The sequence below is a fragment of the Nerophis lumbriciformis genome, linkage group LG04 (assembly GCF_033978685.3).
Source record: "Nerophis lumbriciformis linkage group LG04, RoL_Nlum_v2.1, whole genome shotgun sequence".
Taxonomy (NCBI): domain Eukaryota; kingdom Metazoa; phylum Chordata; class Actinopteri; order Syngnathiformes; family Syngnathidae; genus Nerophis; species Nerophis lumbriciformis.
Genome location: NC_084551.2, coordinates 20,945,410 through 20,972,124, shown reverse-complemented (window position 1 = coordinate 20,972,124; position 26,715 = coordinate 20,945,410). Strand labels below are relative to the sequence as shown.

Below are 26,715 nucleotides of genomic sequence, written 5' to 3'. Positions count from 1 at the left end.
CTCAACACGGCCATGACATTATGTCCTTCACAAGTGTATGTAAACTTTTGACCGCGACTGTATATACCCAGCCAAATTAGGAGCCTTTGTAACCCGTTTTTAAATGGTTCTAATATTTATAATAATAATATATTATAATGTATATCATTATCACAGGAGATTTTAGGCCATATCACCAAACACTATTTTATATCATACAATGATATTAATGTAATTGGCATAAATGAAATTACCATCTAATTATGTTGTTGCCCATTTAATAACAAATACATCATCCATTGTTCCTAATTAAACAATACTCAATTTCTTAGGAGCACACACCTTTTGTCTCGAGTACAGTATGTCAGTAACTGGTAATTAGACTGCTTTACAACTGAAATGACTGATGCTCAATAACCTCTCTTGATGATTTTCTTCAGCCATCTTGTGAGCATTTTTTGACATGATTTACACTGTAGGCAGATTGCCATTGCTGCAATCACACTCGGGAGCTGTAGATATGTACACACATTGGGGTAAAAGAAACATGATATCAGTCATATCGAGCCTCGGATTAGGCCCAAGAGACAGACCACGTTTGGGCTTCTACACACAGATGCATACAAAAGCACGCAGGGGTCAGCATGTACACCACACAGACAGACACAGTTGACATATATCTGACTTGCATGGCCTCAGACGTTTATTTTGGCTCTGCTCTGACAGACAGAGTCAAGCACTAGTAGATGAGTAGCCAAGACAAATGTGTGAACACGATGACACACGTGTGGTTGTAAAGGAGGCCACACACATCCATACATACTGTATGTGTGAATTTGTGCTACATACACCAACACACACAATTGAGGAGAGATATAAGCTTCAAAGGTTACTAATGTTTATGTATTCGCTGACATGTACACAAACACTTGCAGGAAAACCCCACGGATGCAAGATTATGTCATCCTCATTTCTTCAGGGGAAAAAAAAGTTTCATCCCTGCTCGGTTCAAATGTCTTTTGTTGCTGTTTGTTGTGGTTTTTAGTCCTACCTGTACCAAGTAACACCTGCAAATGCAGTCTGAGCTAACTTTGTTTCATGTAGCTTTGGAGCACGAAAAAGTGCTCACGGTTTTTCAGTTGTGGTTTAACCGAGCCCTTATGGGACCCACCTGCATATTACTCACTGTAAATACTGTAACTTACAGATGTAAACACATCCTGGACAATTTTACAGAAATGGCAGTAACAGTGTTGGAGAGAAAACTTTTAAGGGAAAGTATGCTGAAAAACTTGACTGGTTCTTGTCTTTGCAGTATTTATTACACAAAACCAACATCGAGCTTGTATAGTTCTGCTGTGTGCTGTTGTTGGTGTCAGTATGCCCCCTGCTGATAGTTTATAGTACTACCCTGCAAGTTGAGTTAAAAGTTTAAAACAAGAAAAACTAAATTTAACTAATCATCAATGACCTTATCTATACCAGCCCTAATGTCATTGTAAAATGGTGACCGATAGTGAAGCAATAATCAACAAATGGTGCATATTATTTTATAGAAGTACTCTGTCATGATGTGATGATGCTATAAGTACAATCACTTACTCGGGCCGATGAACAGGCAGCCAGTAGACCACCCTTCCTCCCTTGACCAGGTGATGCGCAGAAAAGTTTAACAGGTCAGCTAAGATGTCACTCAAGTGGTAGGACTGTGACACAGCCACATGTGACTCAGCATAGCTGGAATTAACAACATATTTGGAATACACCTGCAATTTATCCGCATTACCACTGAGGTAAAATATCACAAGAACTTACATGCTATCCGGAGGTTTTCCAGTGTCTTTATGGGAGCCCGTTCTTCTTGTAGACTCACGTATACCATATGGAGCTGAATATAGATGAGGATAGATTATGAGCCTATATGTCATTATATGTCTTGAACACAACAATAAAATTGAACAAAGTATGAAATTGGTGATGCAATGCCACAGTGTGCTTCATATGTAAACATTGCAATGCAACATGCAACAAACAACTGTATTCCATTCTGCATTATGAGAGAAGAAAAACCGTAGCGGTCGGGACAGTACTTTTCACATGTGAATCGATACAGTATCAATTCCCAGTAATTGGGAATCGACAACAGACTCAATGGTACCAATTTTCACTACTTTTTGTGTGTTCAAATGTGTAAAACATGTTTAAGTTAGTTTTTTAGTTATTTATCTAGTTGTTATCTTGTTTTCATACACTTACTGTATGTGTCTCATTTGCATGTATTATTTAGTACACCTTTGTCTACAGTTGCAATTTCAAGATGTTAGAGGGCAGTAGTGTATAGACCTTAGCCAGGAAGTTGTCTTTGCAATTAAGTTGAATGTACCACTCTTTTCTTTTGTTGAGCTCTATAAATATTCAAACTGTATTGTATTGTATTTATTACACACAAGCTGTTTGTAACATGCATCTTATAGTTTTGATTACCAAATTTGAAGGTGTTTAAGTTTAAAATGACTAATGATAATTGGTAGCATGTGTATTGCAAATCCATTAGCATTGAGCTAGCGCATTTTGAAAAGTGTTTGAATTAGGGTATACTTTTGAGCGCCTTCGTCTTGCTTTGGTGGCATTGAAAATTGTGAAACAGGATGTCATGTCGCATGCAACAAAGGTATCGAAATATGGAGCTGTTTGTTTTTCTCTGAATCTGTGCTTGGTAATATCAATAGACTTCAGTCAGTACCTTTTAAAAGTACCGAATTCAGTACCCATCCTGACGTAGCGGTGTAAAACTGCACAGCAACATTTACCGAAATGACTAGAAACACCACAGAAACTGCAAACTAGGGCTGAGAATCTTTGGGTGTCCCACAATTCTATTCAATCACGATTCTTGGGGTCACGATTCAATACAAAAAATTTTATTTTTTCAAATTCAACACGATTCTTGATTCAAAAACGATTTTTTCTAGATTCAAAACGATTCTCTATTCATTCAATACATAGGATTTCAGCAGGATCTACCCCAGTCTGCTGACATGCAAGCAGAGTAGTATATTTTTGTAAAAAGCTTTTATAATTGTAAAGGACAATGTTTTATCAACTGATTGTAATAATGTAAATTTGTTTGAACTATTAAGTGAACCAAAAATATGACTTATTTTATCTATGTGAAAATATTGGACACAGTGTGTTGTCAAGCTTATGAGATGCGATGCAAGTGTAAGCCACTGTGACACTATAGTTCTTTTTTTAAATTTTTATAAATGTCTAATGATAATGTCAAAGAGGGATTTTTAATCACTGCTATGTTGAAATTGTAACTAATATTGATACTGTTGTTGATAATATTAATTTTTGTTTCACTACTTTTGGTTTGTTCTGTGTCGCGTTTGTGTCTCCTCTCAATTGCTCTGTTTATTGCAGTTCTGAGTGTTGCTGGGTCGGGTTTGGTTTTGGAATAGGATTGCATTGTTATGGTATTGTTGTGTATTGTTTTGTTGGATTGATTATTAAAAAATAAAATAAAAATAAAAATTTAAAAAATAATTTAAAAAAATCAATTTTTTAAAAATGAGAATCGGTTCTAAATCGCACTACCTGAGAATCGCAATTCGAATTCGAATCGATTTTTTCCCACACCCCTACTGCAAACTATATAAAATTACCCATATTGTTGAATAAATACCTATTTGACAGTGTGAATTAATACTTAGCTTATTATTGTGGTAAAAGCAGAATTACTGAATTAGTATATAATGTTGTATTTCCAATGTATTATTTACTAAGCCTAAATGACAGAAAGAAAGAAATTACATAGATGCAACAATAAAATATAAATGAACATACGATCGGTAATGATGGCATCAAAAAGTGGGGTCTTCCTCCAAACAAGCTTGGAAGCGTCAGACACCATCACGTCTACAAACGTCTTCTCTGTTCCGTACTGTCGCAGGTTGGCTCGAATGTTTTCATCAGGTCCACGCCACTTTTGGTTTTTACGGCTTGACCTCCCTGGAAGAACAAGAAATCAGCACTACAGTTAAACAAGTCGCTAAATATTTTCACACTTGAATTAAAATGAACTCAATAAAAAAGACAACAATTACACACAAAAAATACCTTTGCCGTGGATAGTGTTGTAATCAATATCTGATCCACACACATAGGCTCCGAAATGAGAACATGCGACCAGCAGACTTCCTTCAAAACATCAAGAAAGGATATGTTCTGTTAAAAGTTTGTATTAAATTCGTAAACATATCTTTAATGAGTCCAATTCATGTTTATGGTCTGTGCATGAACTGCAATAGTTAACTCACCAGTACCAACAAATGGATCAAAGACAAGGTCGTGCTCTTTGACCCGAGCATGGTTGGCCATGATGAATGAGAGGCATGCATCCATACTGGTGTTTCCTATGAAGTGTCGCTTCTTCACACTGTGCGAACGAATCAGTTCACGTTGACCATCTGCTATCTGTGTCGGTAAACAAGGGTAAGGTAAAGAAACGGCAGTAAGACAGACGTGTTGATGCTTTGATGCATTTTTTTACAGCTATTCTTCATCTGCTTATTTATTTTATACTACAATAGTACCGCAACTTAAGTGTTTTGAGTAAAGATCTGTCTCACAGGTAATTGTTATGCTTTAAGTTGTCGAAGTTGAACCCTGTAGGATCCGACAAAAACATCCTGGCCTACTCGCTAGCATTGTAGGGAGAGATTGACAACCATGGAAAGAAAGAAAGTAAGTGTGAAGGGCAGAGCTTAGAAAAATAAGTGGTAGATGTTCATAGAATTTAAAAAAATAAATAATCAAAAACATGACTAACTTGGCGCAGCATTTGGAGCATTTCACTGCTATCCATGAAAATATGAAAAAGCTGCTGATGGTGTGTTTGATGGAGAATCAACTGGAAGGAGAAACCCACTCTCCAAGGTAAGCGCTGTACATTAATACTACATTATGGCATAAAACTACTGTAGTTGTTAGTGCTAAATTATATTGTCTGTCTATTTGTGTTGGCCTTGCGATGAGGTGGCGACTTGTCCAGGGGCTACAGCACCCTCGCGACCCTGAGAGGGACATGCGGTAGAAAATGGATGGCTAGATGTATGTTTTTATACAATATTTCTTATCGAAGTTCCGTTTTTCTTTTACAAAGTCATGTCACATGTTAAAATTGTGATGTTTTGGGGGACCAAACACTAACTAAATTGATTTCAAGGTATTTAAATGGGACACATTGATTTTCGGTACATGTGTTTGAGTTAAGAGCTCCGTCACAGAACCAATTAAGCTTGTAAGTTGAGGCACTACTGTAGTGTCAATTTGCTGCATCCAAATACAGGATGTCCATAAAGTAGCTTTGCAATTGAAAACAGTTATCCCGAATGCAGCTGAGATAGGCTCCAGCACCCCACGCGACCCCGAAAGGGACAAGCGGTAGAAAATGGATGGATGGATGGATATTACGCAAGCAAAAGCATAGTCAAATCTGTGGAAAGTATTACAAAATATGAAGTATATTTTGACTTTCTTTGCCTTGTTTAATACACCTTCAAGGGTGTATTAAGGGTGAAGAGAGGAAGGCCTAGAGCCACCTGGAGAAGAACCACAGAGCAGGAGATGAAGGCGCAAGGGCTGTCATGGCAACAACTGGAGCGGAGGGCACAAGACCAAAGGGGATGGAGGAGTTTCATCAATGACCTATGTTCCTCACGGAATTTAAAGGCCTAAGTAAGTAAGTAAGGGTGTACTGTATAAATATATTAATTGCACGATGCTTGTCAAGGCGGTACTCTATTTCTTGCCATTTTGGTTTTAATTTGTCTCATCAATCATGGCATTAGCATCAGCAATATTTTGTTTTAGGGTATTGAAAACATGTGTAAATGTATTATTCAAGTCTCTACTGTATGTATCCATCTATCTTTGTTCAATACATTTTCCATCCATCCATTTTCTACCGCTTATTCCCTTCGGGGTCGCTGGAGCCTATCTTAGCTACAATCGGGCAGAAGGCGGGGTACACCCTGGACAAGTCGCCACCTCATCGCAGTTCAATACATTTTATATTTAAAATAATCCCAAAGAAAGAAGTTCAGGGGGATGAGGTGGCCAGGTATTGAGTCATCCCTTCTTCAACAGGACCTACTGTATTTCATTAAAAGAGCTACTGCCTAAGTCTACACTTTTTAACATATATGCACATATTTTTGCCTATCGATGTGTGTACTTGACTGAAATAAAACCACTAAACCAGGCGTGCCCAAACAATTTGCCTCCTAGGGCCAAAGTGAAAATGTACCAATGGGCTGTGGGCCAACAGTGATTTTAGGCGTAAAGCTTCACAATACTAGTGTAGTTTCATCTCATACCGTCATTATTTAAGGTAGTGGAGATCATCACGTTCGATAAATGGCAACTTGTTAGCCTTATGGACATGCCATTAATTATTGTGTAGGCTTAAAAGAGTATAAATATGTATTACACTTTGGGAAATTAACCTTTGGCGGGCCAAACGAAACGACTCAGTGGGCCCCACTTTGGGCAACCCTGCACTAAGCTAAAAAGTAAACTACTGGTAGCTGGAAAAACTCAAATTAAAAACGTTGATAACCATCAAATTATTTTGTAATATAAATATATATATATATATATATATATATATATATATATATATTTTGTAATTCCAAGACTTTGTCCACACCCTGTGTTGCTAAGGAACACTGTCATGGGTCTAACGGTATGGCATCCTCACAGTTTGGTTAATTTTAGGTAAAGCAAGTGCACACAATGCAAAACATTGAACTGTTTAGCTTTTGTATCCAATTACTTTAAAAATGAAGCATGGAAATTCAATTGCAATCTGGCGGCAGGTAATCTCCAATAAATACAATTTCTGAATAAAACATTGACGTTAGACAAGTTTGTGAAGGTGCATTGCAACACCAAATGTACACTTCCTGTTTCTCACTTGAAATGTGTACCGAGTGGAAAATTGGTACAGTACTCTCTGTTCTGTGCAGCTGTGTACCGATTAAATCTGTATATGAATAATTAGGCAGTAACGCATGATTGCTCCAAGATGCTACCTACTGGTGTGAAGTTCAATTTAGTCAATGTGGTAAATGTGAATAGAAAACAGTAACTCTGTTGTAATAATTGGCAAAGATTATCTTAGCTAAAGAAGCCAGTCTAACAATATATCGTTTGCATTGCATTAAACAATAAACAATGCCCAGAGCTGATATGCCAAAGACTGTACTTTGGCGGTATGTGCCATCACCATGATTTGGAAGATGTTACTTCAAATCACTGGTACTGCTCAAATATTGTATTCTGACTCCAGTCTTAAAACTATGCAGTATATAGGCTCCTGCATATGAAAAGAAAAAGGGGTAGGATTAAATTACCGTAGTTTAGTTTAGCTTCTTCCTACTTCTTTTTTGGTATGTTGTAATGAGAATCTGGAAATATGTGATGTACCATATTTGAGCGCTATGTATGTTTGAAATAACCATATCAAAAATGTGTTTTGCAGTGAAATCTCACAGGTCTCTCACCCATCGGCCAAAATATATGTAATCTGGATGCTCAGGGATGTTGTTGGGGTCAGTGCCATAATCTTCCAGCAAACAGAAGATGTGCTGAGGGTTCTTTAGGCTTACTACACCCTCAAATGGAAGATATTCCATTTCCTGCAGAGGGAATACACAACATAATATTGTGAATGTACATTCATTATAATTACACCTAATTACATCTGCACATTTAAAGATAAACAGTACAAGAGCTGTATTAAAAAAAATGCCACCTCTGTTGGACAAATGGTTGAAGACAATTATCAATGAGTAACTTACTGCAATACTATTGTAAAAATGTTGTTAAATCAATACTTTTACAATATTGAAAATTGAGTGGCATTATGATTTTAAGTAGCCAGTTGTATGCAGCTCTTGTATGGCATATCTTGGGACTGTGCGCACACAAACACGCACACACACACACACACACACACACACACACACACACACACACACACACACACACACACACACACACACTATCTGACAAATTTGAATACTCACATCAATACGTTTAATTCTTTCACTAAACTCCAGGGTTTTGTTGAAAGTGTAAACATTTATTCTGTATGTTGAGTCTTTGTGCATATATGGTGACTGCAGACAGAAAGATATGCAGGTTTAATGAAACTGAAATGATTGTTTCAACATTGCAGAGTAAAAGTCTTACCAGTGATTTCCACAGGATTGCGAAACGTCATCGCCACGGCGGCGGACTTTTTCCGTTTTTATTTATGTCCGTTTCTACCAACTGAGGAACAGCGCCATTGCAGTGACGTTCCGCATTCATCTATCCATTTTCTACCATTTGTCCCTTTTGAGGTTGGGGGGGTGCTGGAGCCTATCTCAGCTGCATTTGGGCGGAAGGCGGGGTACACCCTGGACAAGTTGCCACCTCATCGCATCCGCTAAATATACGCAAAGCTTCTATATGTGCCGGTCGCCGCAACAAATCTGTTTAATTTAGCTAAAATCTGATTGTATTGGACAGCAAGTCATGCACAAACACAAATTAAAAATGATCTGCTTTACTTTCAAAATAAAATAGTTTGTCTTCAAGGCAATTCGTATTTTACACTTTGAAACGTCCTAATGGGCGGGGATGAACATTAAGTCAACTTGTGAAAGGTTTTCAGTTGTAATTTCACTTTGTTGACACAAATGGATGAGGACATGCTGATTCTGGAGGTCCAAAATTTAAGAAGCATATACGGGCATATCCCGGGTAGCTATTTGGGGACCTGTGTCAAATACCAGCTGATACAGGGGCTGGGAAAGCAGGGGAGTGGTTTGTATTAGTTGAATTGTGTGTGTGTGTGTGTGTGCCTGCCTGCCTGCGTGCGTGCCTGCGCTTGCCAGGTATGATGATTAAAGTTAAAGTAAAAACTTAAAGTTAAAGTACCAATGATTGTCACACACACACTAGGTGTGGCGAAATTTGTCCTCTGCATTTGACCCATCCCCTTGTTCACCCCCTGGGAGGTGAGGGGAGCAGTGGGCAGCAGCGGTGCCGCGCCCGGGAATCATTTTTGGTGATTTAACCCCCAATTTCAACCCTTGATGCTGAGTGCCAAGCAGGGAGGTAATGGGTCCCATTTTTTTATAGTCACTAGATACTAGATACTGTTGTGTTGTTGCTTGCTACAAAAAAAATAAGTTGTCGTTCTGCAAGGCAAAACTTGAGCCATCAGTGTGTGAATGTGTGTGTGTGTGAATGGGTGAATGTGGAAAATAGTGTCAAAGCGCTTTGAGTTCCTTAAAAAGGTAGAAAAGTGCTATACAAGTACGACCCATTTACCATATACCATTTGAGTCAAGTTAATGCCGTCACAGACGCGCCCGCCTGTGGGTATTGATGGACGTCAAAGCTCAAGACATTTTGCGGTATTTACTTCAGTGTTTATGCCGTAGATTTGCGAGATCTTGTCAAAGTCTGCGCTATTTTGCTGCACAGCGGCGGCGCAACAGAATGGCGGTGGGGATTGCCGGCCGACAGACGGATTCTCATCCTGTGGAAATCAGGGTTTGGTAGTCACAGACCATGTTCTCCACTGGGTAGTTCAGTAAAGATGTTCTGAGCTCGCTGTGTGTCCGCCCGTGGCCCCACAGTTCAAAAGCAGACCTAAACAAACAGAATCATCACTTAATCACCGTGCTGAAAATACCAAAAGGCATCGCAATGTAAAATAAATTCAAAGGCGACAATAAATGAATACAGTGGAATAAGTGCGCAAAGTGCAGAATGATCAAGAATACTGATTGATTTAAGAACGGCAAGCATTTAGGTTCTTACTTTGCACAAACAGATCTGGCCATGACGCTGCGGACATCTTCTTCTGTCAAATCATCTAGACACCAGAACGGCGCCTTGGAGAGAGTGAGTGTCATATGTACTTTTAATTAAGGAACTAAGTTCATCACATAGACAAAGATAAGATCTTCTGGAGGAAAGTTCTGTCGTCAGATGAAACAAAAATGTAGCTGTTTGGCCATAATACACAGCAATATGTTTGGAGGAGAAAAGGTGAGGCCTTTAATCCCAGGAACACCATGCATACCATCAAGCATGGTGGTGGTAGTATTATGTTCTGGGCCTGTTTTGCTGCCAATGGAACTGGTGCTTTACAGAGAGTAAATGTGACAATGAAAAAGGAGGATTACCTCCAAATTCATCAGGACAACCTAGGGTCTTGGCGCAGTTGGGTGTTCCAACAGGACAATGACCCCAAACACATGTCAAAAGTGGTAAAGGAATGGCTAAATCAGCCTAGAATTAGGGTTTTAGAATGGCCTTCCCAAAGTCCTGACTTAAATGTGTGGACAATGCTGAAGAAACAAGTCCATGTCAGAAAACCAACAAATGTAGCTGAACTGCACCAATTTTGTCAAGAGGAGTGGTAAAAAATTAAACCAGAAGCTTGTGGATGGCTACCAAAAGTGCCTTATTGCAGTGAAACTTGCCAAAGAACATGTAACCAAATATTAACATTGCTGTATGTATACTTTTAACCCAGCAGATTTGGTCACATTTTCAGTAGACTCATAATAAATTCATAAAAGAAGCAAACTTCATGAATATTTTTTGTGACCAACAAGTATGTGCTCCAATCATTCTATCACAAAAAACAAGAGTTGTAGAAATTATTGAAAGACAGTCATGACATTATGTTCTTTACAAGTGTATGTCAACTTTTGACCACGACTGTATATATTTACAGTGTGTATATAACAGTGGGAGTGTTTGGATGTTTTAAGCGCTTTATAGGCAGAATAGAGCGACTCCTATAGGCTCCATTGTTAGCAGACTTTTGATCGCATTTATATATTTAAAATGCATAAAAGAAAAACATGTGTGTGCTTGTCTTACATAAGAATTATGAATGATAGGCACAATTTAAAACAAATAAGTGCAGTTCTCCTTTAAGTTGTTTTACTGATGTATAAATTCCTTATGTCATGCAATAAAATGCTGATTAATGATTTAAAAAGTATACAATGTGATTAATTTATGTTTTGGATTAGAGTGCCTATGATAAATATTACAGACTTCTAAATGTGTTACCCATATTCATTAATAACAAAACTACCTTTTCTTTGAAGTTTCTCCCAGGATGGATTTTCTTCCCCCTAAGAGCCAGCAGAGCTTCAATCTCCTGGAGAAAAATGACCACAAACATTACAACTATCTAAACGGTTTACAATGGAAGTGGTTACAGCCACACAAAGCCAGTATATGCTCCATAATTAGATACCAAGTACATTTGATGACGTAACTAATGCAATCTGGCAAAGTGATAGATAACAAATAACTACTGTTTAGTAGTAGTTTGACATACATTTAAGGCTTCCAGTTACAGAGGTTGACTACAGGCGGGCTAAAGTCTGCAACTGCGTTAGCGGGCCGCTAGCACACGACAAATAAATGTCTCCTGCTTTTAACAAATATCAGTACTGTTATTGATGAACAAAATATAAATATGGTTTAACGACAGTTTATCAACATTTACCGGTAACCTGAAGTCCAAATTGTCTTGAGCAAGATGTATTAAATACTGTAAGCATGATCGTCTGACAGGAGCTGCCATGTTTGTTACTGACTCAAAAATACGTCCGGCTCGAAACTAAGTTGAGTGAAAAAAAGGACCTACTGAGGCGCGTCGTTGCCATAAATGGCAAAACTGCAAATGGATTCTCTTCTAAAAAAAACGTGAAAAGGAATTTTACCTTAGCAACCTCATTATAATATTGGGTACGTTTTATATTCATAAATTTAAGTCTCTCAATACCCGACCTGTTTTTTGTGCCTTTAAAACATAATTAGAACTCTACGTTAAAACACTCTGTACATCTAACAACCAAAAAGCTGTGAAAACGATGATGCTGTGTTCCAAATTTAAATTATTTACTGAACTTGTGCGAGCCTATGGCTTTGCATTTTGTTAAATAAAAAAAATATTCTCTTCATACCTAACTGTGATTATTAAGAGATATACATACATATTTTTATAAATGCGTATGATAGGATATAAACAGTTAGTATTTGATCAGGTTGATAATGCTGAATTATTTTAATAACAATGGTGAACTTGCCGTTGTTGAGTGACTCATAATGTTTGTCTAATATATCAACAACTTATTTATAGCCATAAAGGTATAGTTACCACCCTTTACTTGCGTGTCAAGATCAACTCTCCTCAGGTTGTAATCTGCTTTACTTCAACAGGCGCTTTGTCTGGCCCGCCCACATTAGACTCTGATTGGCTCGCTGTATCCCTTCGAAAGCACTCATTGGTTTAACGAGGTGTCTATCACAGCGGTTTTGCCTTGAGCACAGGAAAGTATCTGTACTCCTGCTATTGTCAGCAATGCTGCTCTTCTGTGGAGCTGGTGTTAATACCAGGAGACACTATGCACTTGGCTGGAGTGATCCTTTATTGGGCGTGACCATTACAGTTTGACATGTAAGTTTGATCGAATTTGTTTACTTTTTTGCATACCATTGCCAAAGAGAGCACCACTTAAATGTGATTTTCCATGCAAACTGATTTCATGCTCTTTTCAAGTTTTTGTTTTAACTAAAAGTTTTGTTTTGTTCTCCCCGTATTTGGAAAGTAAAAAGCCACAGCACCAACATCATGGACGATGATAATAATTCTCCTGCTCGGTTCACTGATGACACAGCAGTGTCCATTGTGTCTGTAAAAGGCCTGAAGGACAACTGGCAGAAGTGGTCTGATAATCACCAGGAACACCAGAAGCATAACCCCTTCAGTCACGACAGCAGGTCCATGGCAGTGGTCCCTCAGAGGGGACAGGACGACTACGGGAGGCCCCTGCAAGGCTCGTTGACTGCACGGCGTGGGGAGGATGCTCACACACACATCAGCAGGGAGGTTGAGGAGTTGTGTGAAGTTATAAAAAAGATTGGGGAGCAGAGATACAAAGACATACGTGGCAGAGTGATCACTGTAAAATTTGGCAAGCTGTTTGAGCATTACGTGACTATCTCCAACAAACTGGTGGGGATTCTTCTACGAGCCCGAAAGCAGAAGCTGGTTGACTTTGAGGGTGAAATGCTGTGGCAAGGGAAGGATGATGATGAAGTGATTACTCTGTTGCAATGATCAACAATGTACGATTTGTTGTAACCACATATTTAGGCTAGATTAGGTCATGCCATTTAAGGTAGCATATGCCAAACTTTTATTCAGCAAAGAAACATAACATATTATGCAACGCCAAATATTGATGTATATTAGACCAGTGGTCCCCAACCACCGGTCCGGGGACATTTGCTACCAGGCCATGGAGAAACATTAAATCATTCATAAATGACTGCATTTTGTCCGACTTAACTTCCGCCTGTCCCACTAGACACACCAATAAGTGTGTTTATATATGTACAATAACACTCCTCATAGTAAGTTGCCATTTGTTGTATTTTTTATAGCTTTGTGACATGATACAATGCACATTAATGAACACATAACATATAAATGTGACAGATTGTAGCCAAAGGCTGATTTCCATCTCTTTGCAAAGAAACAAGCCCAGAGCTCCCACTAATTCAGCGTTAAAGTGAGTTGTATTTTTCATGCACTTATTTTTGCTGTATTTATCTGGCACAAGTGGAAAGCCGGTCCATGAAAATAATGCCTACATTACACCGGTCCGTGGTGCAAAAAAGGTTGGGGACCACTGCATTAGATGACACCAACACTGCTTTATATATTGTAGAAGCAGTGAAGAGCCAATTCTTATTTGCCATGCATGTGTTCCTCATGTTTTAGCAATGATGGGGATGAGTAAACATTTTATTTTATATAAAGTTGCAAAAATGGTGCTGTAGGATAGACTTCATACAACTTATTTATAAAACACATTTTTAAATATGCTTTATAACAACACAATATCTGCACTAGGAGTTTGATGGATACACATCCACAATATGACTGAATAAATAAAGTAAAGTACATTTATGCTGTGTTTTTTTCATGATTGTGAGTGCAGGCAATAAAGTAATGACCAACAGAAAGAGTTTGTTTAATATTTAATCACAAAGAAGAAACCTTATATTAATGTTTCTTAAAGTGCATACATTGACACAGATTAGAGAGTACAGTTGTCTTTCGTTTATCGGTGATAAATGGTTCCGGACATGACTGCCAATACAACGAATTTCCGCAAAGTAGGAATCATTCATATGAATCAAAGATGTTCATAGATAAAACATAAAAACAGTTCTAAATAACTTCGAAATACATTTTTCAACATTATGAGAGTTCTCTAGACACCCTTTACACTATTTTAATCCAATAGTATATTGCTGCCTGGGGGTGAGCCAATTAGTGGCCACCAGAGGTGGGTAGTAACGCGCTACATTTACTCCGTTACATCTACTTGAGTAACTTTTGGGATAAATTGTACTTCTAAGAGTAGTTTTAATGCAACATACTTTTACTTTTACTTGAGTATATTTATAGAGAAGAAACGCTACTTTTACTCCGCTACTTTTACTCCGCTACTTTTATCTACATTCAGCTCGCTACTCGCTACTAATTTTTATCGATCTGTTAATGCACGCTTTGTTTGTTTTGGTTTGTCAGACAGACCTTCATAGTGCCTGCATTTCAACAAATACAGTCACTGGTGACGTTCACTCCGTTCCACCAATCAGATGCAGTCACTGGTGACGTTGGACCAATCAAACAGAGCCAGGGGTCACATGACCTGACTTAAACAAGTTGAAAAACTTATTCGGGTCTTACCATTTAGTGGTCAATTGTACGGAATATGTACTGTACTGTGCAATCTACTAATAATAGTTCCAAGCAATCAATCAAAAATGTGAAGGAAAAAAGACCCTTTTTTTATTTCAACCGTACTTCCCGTCAAAAGCCTAAAGACTGACTGCACAATTCCTGTCTTCACAATAAAAGTGCCGCTCCATCGCGCCTGCGCTTTCAAAATAAGAGTCTCCGAAAGCCAGCGCAAACAAGCTAGCAAGCTACGGCGTTTGCCGCCAATGTATTTCTTGTAAAGTGTACAAAAACGAATATGGAAGCTGGACAAATAAGATGCCAAAAATCAACCACTTTCATGTGGTATTGGACAGAAAGGAAGACTTTTTTTTCTCTTCCATTCGAAAATGTGGACGTTATCATCACTACTGTCTGATTCCAATCAATGCAAGTCATCAGAATCAGGTAATACACCAACTTATATTCTTGTCTTCATGAAAGAAAGGAATCTATATGTGTTAAACATGCATGTATATTCATTAAAACACCTTTAACATGTAAACAAAAACGGCAAAATAAATAAATATAAATGATATACTGTATATATCAATGTATGTATATATATATATATATATATATATATATATATATATATATATATATATATATATATATATATATATATATATATATATATGTATATATGATATGTGTGTGTATGTTACTCATTAGTTACTCAGTACTTGAGTAGTTTTTTCACAACATACTTTTTACTTTTACTCAAGTAAATATTTGGGTGACTACTCCTTACTTTTACTTGAGTATTAAATCTCTAAAGTAACAGTACTCTTACTTGAGTACAAATTCTGGCTACTCTACCCACCTCTGGTGGCCACATTACTGAACAGCTTGGTTTGGTCTCCTCTTGTGGCCAATACTACTGTAACCATTTTATGCTTGAAAATGCTTAATTTAGGACAAAAGTGTATGCTTTAAAATAAAAAATAAAAATGAGTGATGTGGTGAAGCTACAATGTTTGACGCGCGATGTGGCGAGAGATGACTGTATTATCCCTGTCTTTACATTCCATTAACACGACACAACCAATCACTTTGTCAGTATAATCAAATGTCACATCCAGATATATTACCAAGCTAGACGAATACTTGCATGGATCCTTTGGCATACTTAATTTCCAGTGTCAGGATTACTTTCATGTTATCACTTAAAAGAAGACTTATTAATAGTTCATGCAGATGCTACTTGACGCTGCAACTCTTGTTTCCAACGTTACTAAATACCCCAGCAGTAATGATGCGACATAGCTGAGGTAGTCTTTGTATGTTCCTGCAAGTCATGATAAAGTGTCATTGATTCAAGCATCTTTTCTTTCAGTACAACAGTACTTTCATCGAATATCAACATTTTCATACCTGTTTTAAAGTTAATTCCAACTTCAAATGTTATAGTGCTTGTTGGTAGATATGGAAATATTTACAAAAGTAATCTATGATTATTTGTTACCATTAAAATCATCTGCAGCATCAAACGTGACATTTGAAATGGAACCACAGATCTCTGAGTCACCTCAAACTGTCGATGCAAAATTGGACCCAGCATACGTAATCAGTTGGTTTCCTGTTTGGAATTGAGAAGCTCTATCAGTTGGTCAGCCTGTAAAACATTAACCATGTATAGTAGTAATTAGTGCTGTCAAAGGGTTCCATTTTTAATCAGTTTAATCACCCTTTTGCATGTTAATTGATCACAGTAAAATTACTTGCGTGCATGATTTAGATTAACTTTAAAAAAATATTAAAAAAGATATTTTAACTCAAATGCATAAGTTAAGTTAAAGTACCAATGATTGTCACACACACACTAGGTGTGGTGAAATGTGTCCTCTGCATTTGACCCATCCCCTTATTCACCCCCTGGGAGGTGAGGGGAGCAGTGGGCAGCAGCGGTGCCGCGCCCGGGAATCATTTTTGGTGATTTAACCCCCAATTCCAACCCTTGATGCTGAGTGCCAAGCAGGGAGGTAATGGGTCCCATTTTTATAGTCTTTGGTATGACTTGGCCGGGGTTTGAACTCACAACCTACCTAAAAACATTTTTTTACAATGTTTTACTTAAATGCACATCATTAATTAGTTTAAAATGTATCCCAAGGCTTTCTGTAGCCCTAAACAATAAGGAAGAGGATTACAAATACAAATCTTAAACCTGATTGATTGATGAATGACACATAATCGATCACATATCCAGTAAATTATATGAACCATTCAGTAACCTAACTACCGGTACCTATTCATGTGAACTTGACTGAAAAGCAACCTGCTCTCCCTAACCATCCGCAAAAGCATGTGCGGTGAAAATAAATGTGAAAATTACTCTGTGTTCATACATGATTAATGCATTCATGTTTTGTGATTAATCACATGAGTTAACACGTTAACTTTGACAGCCCTAGTAATAATAAAGTTTAAAAACAGCTTTAGTGGCACTGTGAATACTATGTGGCAAATAGAGCTCTTCTCAAATCATTATTTAGAAGGAAATTAGATCAGCGTAAATGTACTATTACATATTAGTGCAGGGAATAACTTACTGTAATAAACCAATAGGAATTTAGTCTGTAGATTTGGCGAGATATGAAGCCCAACTGGCTTACAGGTGCCAGAACATGAAGATGTAGATGTGTGACTGAACAGAATGGGGGCCAATGGAAACCAAACCTGCGGAGAAAAAACATGGGATTTATCGGCTTAATGACAACATATATTTTAAGTAATCAACATTTTACAACCTTTATCACAAAGGCTGTCATTCTTGCTTCAGTTCACAATCTTTTACACTAGCATGACTACCAAGAAAGTGAAAGTGATAACGCTATTAAGAAACCTCACCTTATTACTGTTGGGAAAAAAATAAGGAAATAATAGCTAAACATGAGAATGAGAATGAAATCTACCATCTGTAGTATTCGTAATGACAAAAACACAATAAATGCAGCTGATGTAGCAAAAGCAGTGACTCATTTTTAACAAAGCAAAGACCTTCAATTATAAGAGAAGCAGAAAAGTATTCTTAATGTGGAAACATTAAAAATAGCTTGCTGGTGAATGAATGGCGACAATGTTATTAGTTATTCTCAGGCTTATCAGTAAGGGTTAGACAACTGACGCTACAGCATTTGGGGGCTCTCAAGTGGCCATGCAGTAAATGCAAAAGTGGAGCAAACCGCCTTCTTTAAATGGGGGTTTTGCTTGCAAACTGTCTGTCACCACTGATACATTCATTTCCTTCCACTGTTATGGCATCATAAGGTCCAACCTGTGGCGTTTTGTCATGTTGTGGACATGCAGCACACATATATAATATGTTATGTACTTAAGATCTGTTTATAGGCAATATTAAAGTACAAGCTCGACAACAGATACTACTTTTAGCACGCCGAAGGTGCGCTCTGGGAGGGACTGCGATGTTGTGATGGTGTGAATGATCCAGACGCAAGAAATTAATTAATATTGAAACGTTTTTGAATTACTATTTTTATGGAAAAAAAGGAACATCATTACAAAAGAAAAAACACCAGCAAACACCAAAACAAATCAGTTATTTTTTTTAATCAGCCCTTTAGGTCATCCAGCAGCTACTAAATTATAAAATGTCATAGCTAAAAAGACAATGTGTGTAATATTTTTTATATTTGACAGCCCAAATATGTTATCACGCACACACACCAAATATTCTCTCTTTTGATTGTCTCTCTATGCTGTGAGAAACTACACACGTTTGCATGCATATTCTAGACGTGCTAAAAGTACAGACATAAAACAGAGACCGCAGAACAGTTTCAGTCTTGATAAATCACACTGCATGTGCTAATTGACTGTATTTGCATCTTCTTCTTCCAGCATCAGCATTTATTCTGCATATACATGAAGACGGAGACGCTAACCTACTCAGCGGCCTAGTGGTTAGAGTGTCCGCCCTGAGATCGGTAGGTTGTGAGTTCAAACCCTGGCCGATTCATACCAAAGACTATAAAAATGAGACCCATTACCTCCCTGCTTGGCACTCAGCATCAAGGGTTGGAATTAGGGGTTAAATCGCCAAAAAATGATTCCCAGGCACGGCCACCACTGCTGCCCACTGCTCCCGTCACCTCCCAGGGGGTGATCAAGGGTGATGGGTCAAATGCAGAGAATAATTTTGCCACACCTAGTGTGTGTGTGACAATCATTGGTACTTTAACTTTAACTTTTTAAGTTGATTGCGCTCATTTAAGAAACGTAATCCTCTGCACACAGGTTTAGGCTATGTCTACACTAAGCCAGATAACCCCTTAAACAAATAATTATTTAGTCTAAGCCCCGTTTCAGCCACACTAAACCAGCGTTTAAGGTTCCCCTCCTCGGACAAATTTTTACACGGGTAAGTGTGCCGTGTATTTCTTGAATCTCCGGCTCTTAGCTTTGTATGGACTCAATGATCGTTTACAAACATAGTTCGGAGAGGAAGTGACGCCAGACAGACCGCACCCCACACAGAAAGTGACGTCAGAAAGAACACGCCACAGCCAGCTTCATAATAAAGCGGTTTCGTAACTCGGAGCTAACCACTGGAAATATAGAGGCGAGTCATCCAGACATGCCGTGTTTCTCCTTCTTCTACATGTACAGGCATGTACCTTAAGAGAAAGTGATTGCAGCTATTTGGGATACAACACTTCTCAGACGGAAAGAGAACTTTCGAATGTCGAGGTCAGCTGTGATTCTACTTAGCGTAAAACTTTGTCCATTTGTCGAAGGAGAGTAAGGCTGAAACGACGCGTCGACATAATCGGTTACGTAAATACATCGACACCGTTTTTATGCGTCGACGCGTCGCATATTTACGTCACACTGCCGTCATGGCGGAGCGCAAAGCAAATGATGCGAGCGAGGGGAAAAAAAGCATGCCAAAAGTCGTCAAAAGTGTGGGAGTATTTCAATAAACGGCCTAATAATGTTGTAGCGGCGAACAGCTGTCTCGTCAGCTGACGTGCGAGCTCGCAACCGTGGCTGTTTAGCAACCAGCCAAACCCCACTTAATAAAATTATATTTTATCTTAGAGCACATCCGCATCCCTATTCACCTAGGCAACCCCAGGAAATGTATATAATTCGGCATTATTTCGGCCAGTCGGCTTATAAAATCAGAGCCGATCAGTTTACGTTCACGCGCAGGTATAACGCGGCGCGCTCCAGTCTCATCTGCTGGTGCGCGAGCCCGGTAATTAGACAGCTTTGTCAAATCAAGGAGTACAAAAGACGCCAGCGCAGAGTGGAAAAAGGTTTAGTTCATTACAGATAACCCAGAGTTGTGCCAAAAGTATGTAAGATTTAATATTTCTCTTTGTGGGTGTGGCGCACCTGTTGCGCTGGAGAGTTTGCTTCATCAGGAGGGTGAAGTCGCTCAATTTAAAGTGTTGGATTTAACTGTGTTGGATCATTGGCTGCTGGTGATGGCATAGAAAAAGGGGCATTTTTCTACCAGTAGACAGCGTTTAAGATTGAGTGTTTCACTGCTAAATTAATAATATATTTATATTGAATATGGATTTTAAATATGTATCTAAATAGGTGGTTAATTGGTTAGGTATTTATGTATTTGCATATTGGGTTTTCTGTTGCATTTATCTATTGTGTTTCTGGGTTTAAATGTATTTTATATGTATCTTGGTGCATTTATGTTGAGACAATTTATTTAAAATCTGTTTTAACTTAAAGGGAAAAGATGTGTCCATTTTCTTGCACTTGTTTAATGGTTAAGAGTTTGATAGCCTAATTAATAATTGTAAATTATGGGATTGATAATTGATTGATTTTTTTTACAGCATGTTAATCTTGTGGTGTTTTGTCCTTAAAGGTTTTTCACCTACTAAAGAAGCTCAAGGCCACTAAAGGCTACTAAAGACAGCTAATGACAGCTAATGACAGCTAAAGAAACTAAAGTCTACTAACACTGCTAAAGACTGCTAAAAAGACTAAAGAAGAAAAAAGAAGCTGTTTCTTCGTTGGAAAAACTGTTGCAAACTAAAGGAAAATAAAAGGAAAAAGTAACTACGGTCTGGTCTTTTGAGGGAAATCCAGAAGCCACATTCAGCATTGGTACATCCCTTCAAGTGTGGGATAAGCACAGCGAAAAAAGCAAAACACTTGACAGTTGTTGTATGCACACTGTGTCGAGCGGAAATGGCCTATCATAGCAGCACAACGGCTATGAACGAACATTTGAAAAGAAAACACCCGACAGCGTTCTTGCCATCACCATCAACTAGTCAATCGTCCGCGTGAGTATACGTTGTCATCATTACACAAAAACATGAATGTGTCATTTGTATCTGCGTTGTAAATTCATAAACTAAAACACTGTTTCGCTCTGAGAGGTGCGTTTGGCCTGCCTGTTCAGTGTTTACAAAGACGCGCTCCTCTTTAACGCTAACGTTAATTAGTTGTGCAAATACCTTTTACAACATTAACAGTTACGTATACTATGTACAAACCAACAATTAAGTTTCACTTTAATCATACTATCATTGTTGTGTTATTAAGCAAAATAAGCAATACTTTTACTTTTGTTGAAATGTTTACACTGTTACAGAATATTTCGTTTTGCACTTTTTTGTATTGGATGTTTATCTTTATTTTTGCACATTTTAAAGCAAAATAAGCAATACTTTTACTTTAGAAATGCTTATACTATTGCAGAATATTAAGATTTGCACTGGATGTTTACTTTTATATTTGCACATTAAAAAGCAAATAAGCTACTTTTAATTGTGTTAAATGTTAAAAGTTTTAAATGTTTACATTGTTACAGAATATTTTGTCATGTTGTTGTCAATGTTGACTGAGTGGCCATACTTTTTTTGTAAATAAAAGTCATGCCTTTTGAAAAAACTGGCCTACATTTATTTTTTCATCTTCATTTTAAATAAAAAAATAATCGGTAAAAGGAAAAATAATCTATAGATTAATCGAAAAAAATAATCTATAGATTAACCGATTAACCGAAAAAATAATCTATAGATTAATCGATAGAAAAATAATCGTTAGCTGCAGCCTTAAAGGAGAGTCAACGAGAATGCGGACTCCCATGGATGTGATAAAAAGGGAGCGTGTGCTTTGTATTAACTGACCGTCGAGGCAAAACGGCGAATGCTTTTGGACTGGCAAAGCAGACTGTATCAGTTATTGTCCGCCATATATTTCACGGACTCAACGTCTAGGTCCAGAGTATATAAAGTCACCAAAAACTAATGGACAATGAAGGTGAAGGCAAAAGAGTGAGGAGTGTCCTGACCAGATATCTAGATCCCTAGATTGATTGTTGTCAAATGTTCTTTATCACATTGTTTACTTTCACATGTCCAATAAAGATTTGATTAATTTATGATGGCTCAGGTGTGATTCACTACAATAGGGCCCCACAGCACACTGGATTCCAATTAATTGAAATACCACAACACTGGATATTGTTCAGATAAGTTAAATTTAAGAATTTGCACACAAAGCAACACTGGAGGTGACTATGACGTGCGCATTTTCCGCGCATGCGTATTAGGTCGCGGTGCGCCGTCTGACGGAGGGGGGGAGGGGGGGTCTTAAACGACCATTGTGTGTGTGTGGGCAAGGATAAGGTTAGGTGGGATTTACCCTGGATAACCTTAGGGGGTAAACAGGGGCCTTAGTTGATCAGCTTTGCGGCCACTATCAAGCTTCCATGTGTTTTAGCACACACAAACCTTTAGTCCAGGGATTCCCAAACTATGGGAAGTTGTTTTTTTTATCATTATTTTTTTCAAATGTGTCCTTTCTAATAAATGTTCTGCCGCTTGTTACTCTCTGGGTCTTCTAGCCACTGAGGCAAATCATATCATATCAATATCTTCCATTCTTCTCTCACTACTGGAATTGTTCCCTCTGCTTTCAAAACAGCAGCCATAACACCAATTTTGAAAAAACCAGGCTCAGATCCAAATAATTTTAATAATCTTCGTCCAATTTCAAATCTGCCATTCATCTCAAAACATTTTGAAAAAACTGTCTCCTCCCAACTTCACTCCCACCTACAGTTAAATAACCTATATGAACAATTCCAGTCTGGTTTCCGCCCCCTGCACAGCACTGAAACAGCACTAGTAAAAATCACAAACTATCTCCTCCTGGCAGCTGATTCTGGTCTTCTCACTATCCTAATCCTCTTAGATCTCACTGCAGCCTTTGACACAATTTCACACATTGTCCTCCTCCATAGATTGCACAGTATTGGCATCACAAGCACACCCCTTCACTGGTTTAGATCATATCTAATATATATCTAATATATATATATATATATATATATATATATATATATATATATATATATAAATATATACAGCCCGGTCCCCAGCCAATTTTTTTTAACCCAATGCGGCCCCCGAGTCAAAAAGTTTGGGGACTGAACAATAACATTATGTGATTATTTTAGCGTAATTTTTTTTTAAAATAAATTATTTCTTCACCCCGTATTCTTTTTTATTAAACCTATAAAAACAAGGTAAATACAAATTTATTGCAGGGCTAGAACATACTAATTCTACTGACGTTCATTAAAAATGTTTGCTTCACTTTGCGAACATTTAATTAACAGAATTCTGTCGCAAATTAAGTGTGTAAATCGAGGTTTGACGGTATTATTACTGTTTGTGCCACAGAGAAAGAAGACAAAATGCATAATTTCCCACTGTATGTTTGTCCCTCGGGGTCTGGGAGGTATTTAACTTTGAAAACTTGACATCACCCACAACTTCCGTCTGTACGTGCCTCGTACCCCCAACTTCCTGCTTCAACAAGGTTTTCTAAAGTCCCTATTTAAAATTAATAAATAAAGTTTTATAAAATATTTCTAGCTAACATGCTAGTCGTAGACTACGACTCGTAGTTCATCAAAACAGCTTCATGGATACCAAACTATTAAGCGTTATGGGGAGTTGAATTATTTACTTTTCCTTATGCTGTATTAAGTTAATAGTATTAACTACGTACAATGTTCTTACAAAAACCCATAGGGTACGTGGAATAGATCAGTGTTTTTCAACCTTTTCTGAGCCAAGGCACATTTTTTTCATTGAAAAAATCCCCAGGCACACGAGCAGCAGAAAACATAAAAAAAATGAAACTCAGCAGCCGATATTGACAATAAAAAGTCGTTCTCGCAATTGTTGGATATGAATTCAAACCATAACCAACCAAGCATCACTATAGCTCTTGTCTCAAAGTAGGTGTGCTGTCCCGACCTGTCACATCACCGCGTAACTTATTTTGAAGTTTTTGGTGTTTTCCTGTGTGTAGTGTTTCAGTTTTTGTCTTGCGCTCCTATTTTGGTGGCTTTTTTGTTTTGTTGGTATTTTCCTGTAGCAGTTTCATTTTCTTCCCTGAACGCTATTTCCTGCACCTGCTTTGTTTTCGCAATCAAGACTATTTAAGTTGTGTGGACGCTATCCTTCTTTGTGGGGACATTGTTGATTGTCATGTCATGTACGGATGTACTTTGTGGACGCCATCTGCTCCACATGCTCTAAGTCTTTGCTGTCGTCCAGCATTCTGTTTTTGTTTACTTTGCAGCCAGTTCAGTTTTAGTTTCATTTTGCATAGCCATCCCTAAGCTTCAATGGCTTTTCTTAGCGGCACTCGTCTTTTGTTTATTTTTGGTTTAAGCGTTAGATACCTTTTAACCTGCGCACTGCCTCTCGCTGTCGTCTGCATATTGTGATCACGACAAACATCTACAAAACAATTAGCTACCTGCTGCCACCTACTGATATGGAAGAGTATTACATGGTTACTCTGCCGAGCTCTAGACAGCGCAGACACTCAACAACGACACATTTGTGGATTATTATTATTAAATTAAAAACACTGGAATAGATGATAACTTAGCTCACCTGACGTCACTGAGATCTGTCACATTGTTCTTCTGCAGGGTCTCCTTTCCTAACTCCACCATGCGTCTTACTGCATATCACAACAAATATGTCTCATGATTTGCATCTATGTGAAAATTTGAAACATTTGTATGCACGTAAAACACTTAAAACCTTCAGTATATCAGTATGTGGAATTCAATTATGGAATGGATTAAGCAAAGAAATCAAACAATGTACTAATATGATCCACTTCAAGAAACTCTTCAAACTTAAAGTGTTTACAAAGTACAAAGAAGAAGAACCATGTTAAACATTCTGAATTAATGTCATCCATCCATTCATTTTCAAAATAATCTTACTCATCTCACTATATGAAATGTAACTTACTTCACCGAGTATTATTTATTTATTTTTACTGTGATTACTTATGGAGTATATTGTGAATAAATTGAGAACAGAAAGAGGACAAAGGTTTAGCAACTGTTATGTAAAAGAAAAGGGGTAGGATTAAATAAGCTCTGCTTCTTCCTACTCCTTTTTGAACATGTTGAATAGAGACTGGAAATTGTGATGTATCATGTTGTATGCTCGCATGTTTGAAATAAACTCAAACTCAAACAACAACGTTGCATACAAAGATGTCAAGTTCCACTCACCTAAAGGCACATGTTCTTTGCTGAGTGATTTGCAGTTGCCAACATGTTTAGTAGGAACCACCAGGTAATGGTGCGGAGCTCCAGGTTTGATGTCTCGAAAACATGAAATCTCTTCATCCTGTGGTGAATAATAGACATTAAGTTGAATGCAACGATGACAGTACAACATTTTAACCACAAATGTACAAGGGACAGTCCTTTAAACGCTAACTTGATAACTAAACAGAGATGGTCACTGTTGTCAGGGCATTTTATGACTTTTCTTAATTTGATTACATGCTATAGTATGATTTTATTGTTATAATTTTCTTGCATGATTTTTGTATTGCCCTGCGATGAGGTGGCAACTTGTCCAGGGTGTACCCCGCCTTCTGCCCGATTGTAGCTGAGATAGGTTCCAGCGCCCCCCACGACCCCGAAGGGAATAAGCGGTAGAAAATGGATGGATGGATGGATGGATTTTTGTATCCGGGCAGCACGGTGCCAGAGGGGTTAGTGCGTCTGCCTCACAATACAAAGGTCCTGAGTAGTCCTGAGTTCAATCCCGGGCTCGGGATTTTTCTGTGTGGAGTTTGCATGTTCTCCCCGTGACTGCGTGGGTTCCCTCCGGGTACTCCGGCTTCCTCCCACCTCCAAAGACATGCACCTGGGGATAGGTTGATTGGCAACACTAAATTGGTCCTAGTGTGTGAATGTGAGTGTGAATGTTGTCTGTCTATCTGTGTTGGCCCTGCGATGAGGTAGCGACTTGTCCAGGGTGTACCCCGCCTTCCGCCCGATTGTAGCTGAGATAGGCTCCAGCACACCCCGCGACCCCGAAGGGAATAAGCGGTAGAAAATGGATGGATAGATGGATTTTTGTATCCCTTTAATTTAGGTAGCCAGGGACTGCAGATGGAAATTAGCTATTTAGCTATAATCTGGTACATAATATATCTGTCTTTGAGCTTAAATGTTTCTGTTGCATTGTCCCTTCAAATAAAGACTAAACTAAACTGATGCACAATCAAACCCCTTGAAATAACAAGATCATCATATTACTTACAGACCGTCGAGTAAACATAATAAAGATTGACAAAGATGAAATAGGTGTGGTAAGTGTCTGCCGGCGTGGTAGCTATACTATGTTATTACAGCTTGCTCACACAGTGGAGAAGTTCCGTGCCCATTTCGTTGTTGACAATCTTGCAAAAAATGCATTTTGTGTCGTATCCTTCCACGGAAACCTGTCGAGTGTTGGCTTCCTCCATTGTTGACAGTCGGTCGTTAAAGACCAGCTAAGTCG

At 38.1% G+C, this 26,715-nt stretch overlaps 2 protein-coding genes across 4 annotated transcripts in view; one reads left to right on the top strand and one right to left on the bottom strand.

Moving 5' to 3' along the window:
- trmt11 (tRNA methyltransferase 11 homolog) overlaps nt 1-26,715 on the bottom strand; it is a 34,607-nt gene extending 7,892 nt beyond the window's left edge. Inside the window, exons 1-14 of one of the 3 annotated variants that reach the window (XM_061950431.1) lie at nt 26,576-26,715; nt 25,431-25,548; nt 24,793-24,862; nt 17,425-17,551; nt 11,159-11,224; nt 9,865-9,938; nt 9,612-9,693; nt 8,076-8,168; nt 7,551-7,685; nt 4,302-4,458; nt 4,102-4,182; nt 3,829-3,993; nt 1,795-1,867; nt 1,582-1,716 (exon numbers count right to left, since the gene is read on the bottom strand). In XM_061950431.1, coding sequence (XP_061806415.1) covers nt 1,582-1,716; nt 1,795-1,867; nt 3,829-3,993; nt 4,102-4,182; nt 4,302-4,458; nt 7,551-7,685; nt 8,076-8,168; nt 9,612-9,693; nt 9,865-9,938; nt 11,159-11,224; nt 17,425-17,551; nt 24,793-24,862; nt 25,431-25,548; nt 26,576-26,680 — 1,481 coding nt within the window. In that variant the 5' untranslated portion in view covers nt 26,681-26,715. Of the gene's footprint in view, nt 1-1,581; nt 1,717-1,794; nt 1,868-3,828; nt 3,994-4,101; nt 4,183-4,301; nt 4,459-7,550; nt 7,686-8,075; nt 8,169-9,611; nt 9,694-9,864; nt 9,939-11,158; nt 11,225-11,578; nt 11,720-17,424; nt 17,552-24,792; nt 24,863-25,430; nt 25,549-26,575 lie in introns of those variants that run through there. The other 2 variants (XM_061950439.1, XM_072912979.1) reach the window with 2 other exon arrangements.
- Nucleotides 12,208-14,094, top strand: LOC133592396 (actin-binding Rho-activating protein). The gene is made up of 2 exons (XM_061944981.1): nt 12,208-12,532; nt 12,684-14,094. Exon 2 carries the CDS (start codon nt 12,707-12,709, stop codon nt 13,193-13,195), a length of 489 nt encoding a protein of 162 aa, XP_061800965.1. The 5' UTR covers nt 12,208-12,532; nt 12,684-12,706; the 3' UTR covers nt 13,196-14,094.

Bases quoted from the DNA above. Each gene is read 5' to 3' on its own strand.
- LOC133592396 (XM_061944981.1), top strand. From the start codon at position 12,707: ATGGACGATGATAATAATTCTCCTGCTCGGTTCACTGATGACACAGCA.